The sequence below is a fragment of the Saccostrea cucullata genome, unplaced genomic scaffold (genome assembly GCF_032062105.1).
Source record: "Saccostrea cucullata isolate Sc308-1 unplaced genomic scaffold, CSIRO_AGI_Scuc_v1 ctg6649, whole genome shotgun sequence".
Classification (NCBI taxonomy): Eukaryota; Metazoa; Mollusca; class Bivalvia; order Ostreida; family Ostreidae; genus Saccostrea; species Saccostrea cuccullata.
In genome coordinates this window covers 31,086-34,577 of record NW_026928516.1, presented here as the reverse complement: position 1 = coordinate 34,577, position 3,492 = coordinate 31,086, and the positions used below count along the sequence as shown (strand labels likewise).

At 37.7% G+C, this 3,492-nt stretch overlaps 1 protein-coding gene and 1 pseudogene across 1 annotated transcript; both read left to right on the top strand.

Annotated features, from left to right (window-relative positions):
• Positions 1-1,384: 1,384 nt before the first annotated feature.
• LOC134277838 (uncharacterized) lies at positions 1,385-1,990 on the top strand. Its single transcript, XM_062760142.1, has one exon. The coding sequence runs from the start codon at positions 1,385-1,387 to the stop codon at positions 1,988-1,990; it is 606 nt and encodes a 201-aa protein (XP_062616126.1).
• Positions 1,991-2,129: 139 nt separating this feature from the next.
• LOC134277836 (uncharacterized) lies at positions 2,130-3,066 on the top strand (annotated as a pseudogene).
• Positions 3,067-3,492: the final 426 nt, after the last annotated feature.

Below are 3,492 nucleotides of genomic sequence, written 5' to 3'. Positions count from 1 at the left end.
ATAGATATTCAGATTAATCATGTTAATTGTCATTGATCAAATAATCTGTGAAGAGTTTTATGATGAATGTTTCATTATGGGAGGCAACTGCCTTAGAAACCTGTTTTCATATAAATCTTCTTTTACATAAACAAAAATTTGAAGAATGAATACTTGAAAATTTGAAAAATAATAGATATTTGTTATAACTATACACTTTTATAGAATGAGAAACAGAGAAGATACTTATAAATGATCCATTAGTATAAGAAAAAACTCCAAGTTTTCCTAGGAATTATCTTACAGTAAATATATCAATACATGGGATTTAAAACCCCATGATAAAGAAACGTGGGAGAAAAAACCCCATATGACAATATAAGCAACATATGGGTTTAAAAAACCTACATTGATTTTGGGGGATTTTTCCCCCATGGGGTGAAAAATAAACCCCATGGGGTTTTTGTGGGGTTTTTTGTGGGGTATTTTTAAGTTCATGTTTCCCCATGGGATTTTTGTTTTTGAACTCAAATATCTCAAAAACTAGCAGAAAATGTTGAATTTTTTTTTTCATAAATCAATTTGATCATAAAAACCCCACCATTTAAAAAAAACCCTAAGATGATAGCTTTAAAGGAAAAGATAGCGCAAGTTCAAAAATGTCCATTCCGAAGTTGTCCGTCCCACTGTTAATTAAAATTACAAATGTATCATATCTAGGTATAAATTTACAACATGGTACGGGAACCTTCTGTACTGAATATACTATTGTGAACACTTAATAAGGAAAATAAAATTAGGTAATAAATCAATTATTTAATGCCTGAGCAGTCAATAGAACAGAAAATTTTTCACACTGTGCAGGGAACAGCTCAGTGTGTTCTATTGCCCTCGGCCGCTGGCCTCGGGCAATAGAACACACTGAGCTGTTCCCAGCACCTCGGGAAAAATATTCTGGTCTATTGACTGCTCAGGCATTAAATAATTGTATAATAGTTAAAGTACATTTTATCGAGTGTATCATGGATAATCAAGGGGGCGGTGACGAGTTTGCGAAGCAAACAAGTCTCCGCCCCCTTGATTATCCATAATTCACGAGATAAAATGTAATTTAACTGACTTGTATCAATGAACCAATCAGAGAGCTCGAAATATTAGGGCGAACATTTTCCATGAAACAGCATGAGAATTTATTCCGGAAAATAACCCGCGAAAAATATCGAGGGTTTTCGTTATAGAGGCGCGAAAGTATCGGCAGCATTCGATAGATTTCGTTATCATTTTCCCGCACTGCAACCGGCATATATTGGTTCTATAGACTCTCGGGACATTCCGTAGTCATTTCCCGCTAATTCTTCGTGATGTTCTGCGCATTTAGTCATTTACGTAGATTAAGCCGAGGACGATGAACGTGTTAGGCCTAGACGATTTGCATTTGTCGACTATTAACCTGGGCGATTTAGGAGATTTAGACTTTTTTAACATGTGTGGAGTTACCGACGAAGATATCGAACTCTCGCAGGTATTTGATGAAATTGAAGAAGAAAATGCCATATCAGAGGGTCTATGTGAAGTGCTGAATTTAAATCGTGTCGAAAATATGGACTGTGAAATTGGTACCGAATTTGGGTCTTTCAACCTAGATACTGTGGACCCAGTAGCTGATATTTCCGATGCAAAGCCTCGACCAGTTAAATCGGATTCTGGTGATGATAACGGTGAACGGTTCGGAAAACCGGTGACAGATGATGAAATTTCAAAATTGATCGCGTCGAACGAGAATGCTAACACCAAGAAAAATACCACCTGGGCGCTCAAGGTTTTCGAGGAATGGCGAGAAAAACGTAATGGTAATTCCGTTGGTGAAATACCACTCTTGCATTTAATGACGGCAGAGCAGTTGAATTTCTACCCGGGGCGCTTTATTGTGGTAACTCGGATAAAAGATGGCATTGAATACCCTCCCCGATCGTTGTACTTTATATGGTGTGGGATATTGCGCCACCTCTAGAAATAAAAACGTTTTCGACAAAAACATTTTGGACAATAATGACCCAAGATTTAGTGAATTCCGGAAAATTCTTGACAGCAAAATGAAAGACCTTTTGAAGCGCGGGTTTAGGACGGTGATTAAGCAAGCTGAGCCCATTATGCCACGGGATGAGGAAAGCATGTGGGAGAAAGGTGTATTTGGGGATGGCAGTTCCGAAAGTCTTCAACATACCATGTTTTCTATAACTGTAAACTCTTTGGTTTAAGGGGGCATGACGAGCATCACGAACTTGAGTGTAGTCAGTTTGTTCTTGGGGAGGACAGCTCTGGAAAATACGTGGAATTCATTGGACGTGCCAGCAAGACTTACAAGGGTGGATTCACTGGATTGGCCCAAATGCAGCTGACAAACAAGAAGATTCGACATTATAGTCAACCTGGTAAGATACGATTTCATTTAGTATATAATCTAATTTTGATTTCAGAATTATATGTGCATGACTAATTACCTAACGACTCGGAAATATTCATGAATAACATATCCCATGTGCACCTCATCTTATTTATTACTATTATATTAATCATTCAATTTAGGTGAACGTTGCATCGTCGACTATTACAAGACTTATCTGGCTGGCCTTGGTAACGAGGGACCATTTTATCGACGTCCGCTGCAGTGACATCCGCCGAAATACGGGAACCAGGTTGTTGGTGTAAACAAGCTCAAGACCATGATGAAAACGATCTGCGCAAAAGCTGGACTGTCTGGACAATACAGTAACCATTCTGGAAAACGCACATGTGCCACTCAATTATATATGGCAGGGTTGGACGAGCAAGAAATAATGAGGAGAACAGGGCATCGATCTGAGAAAGCAGTCCGTAAATATAAAAAAACCTTGTGACGAAATTTTTAGAAAGGTGTCTGAAGTACTCGATCCCGGAGTGCCACAGTCGCGAGAGAAAAGAAAGCGCGAGGAGTCCGACATGGGAAGTGAAAATGAAGGCCTTCTAAAGAAAACACCCCGAGTTTTTGGTTCCGATATAACAAATGGACAACACTTTCATAATTGTAATATTTCTTTCAATTTCTAAGAATTGAGACTTGCTAAAAAAAGTATGACTGTAAATGTAAAGTTTTTTGGTTGAAAAGTTCAGTTTACTGATTAATGTTACAAGAAATAAAAAAAAATGTTATTAAAATTGTTTTCCCATTTTCAAAAGGAGGTGGGGCTTCTTAAGACTTGGTAAGAAGTTATTGTACAGTTTTCTGTACAATAACTTCCTGATATTGGAAGTTTTTGTATGTTTGGAAGCTCCACCCCCTTGGTGTATCAAGATTTAATGAACTGCTGCCAGTAAAGGAAAATACACAGGTTCGTGATACAAATGTAAATATTGATGAGAGCTATGCAACTGCATCAACATATTTTTTACCTTTCCTTTGACCTTGACCTCGCTTTTCTTAAAGCGTTTAACTCAGTTTAAAACATATCATTCAGACAAGATGGTGTTATCAAA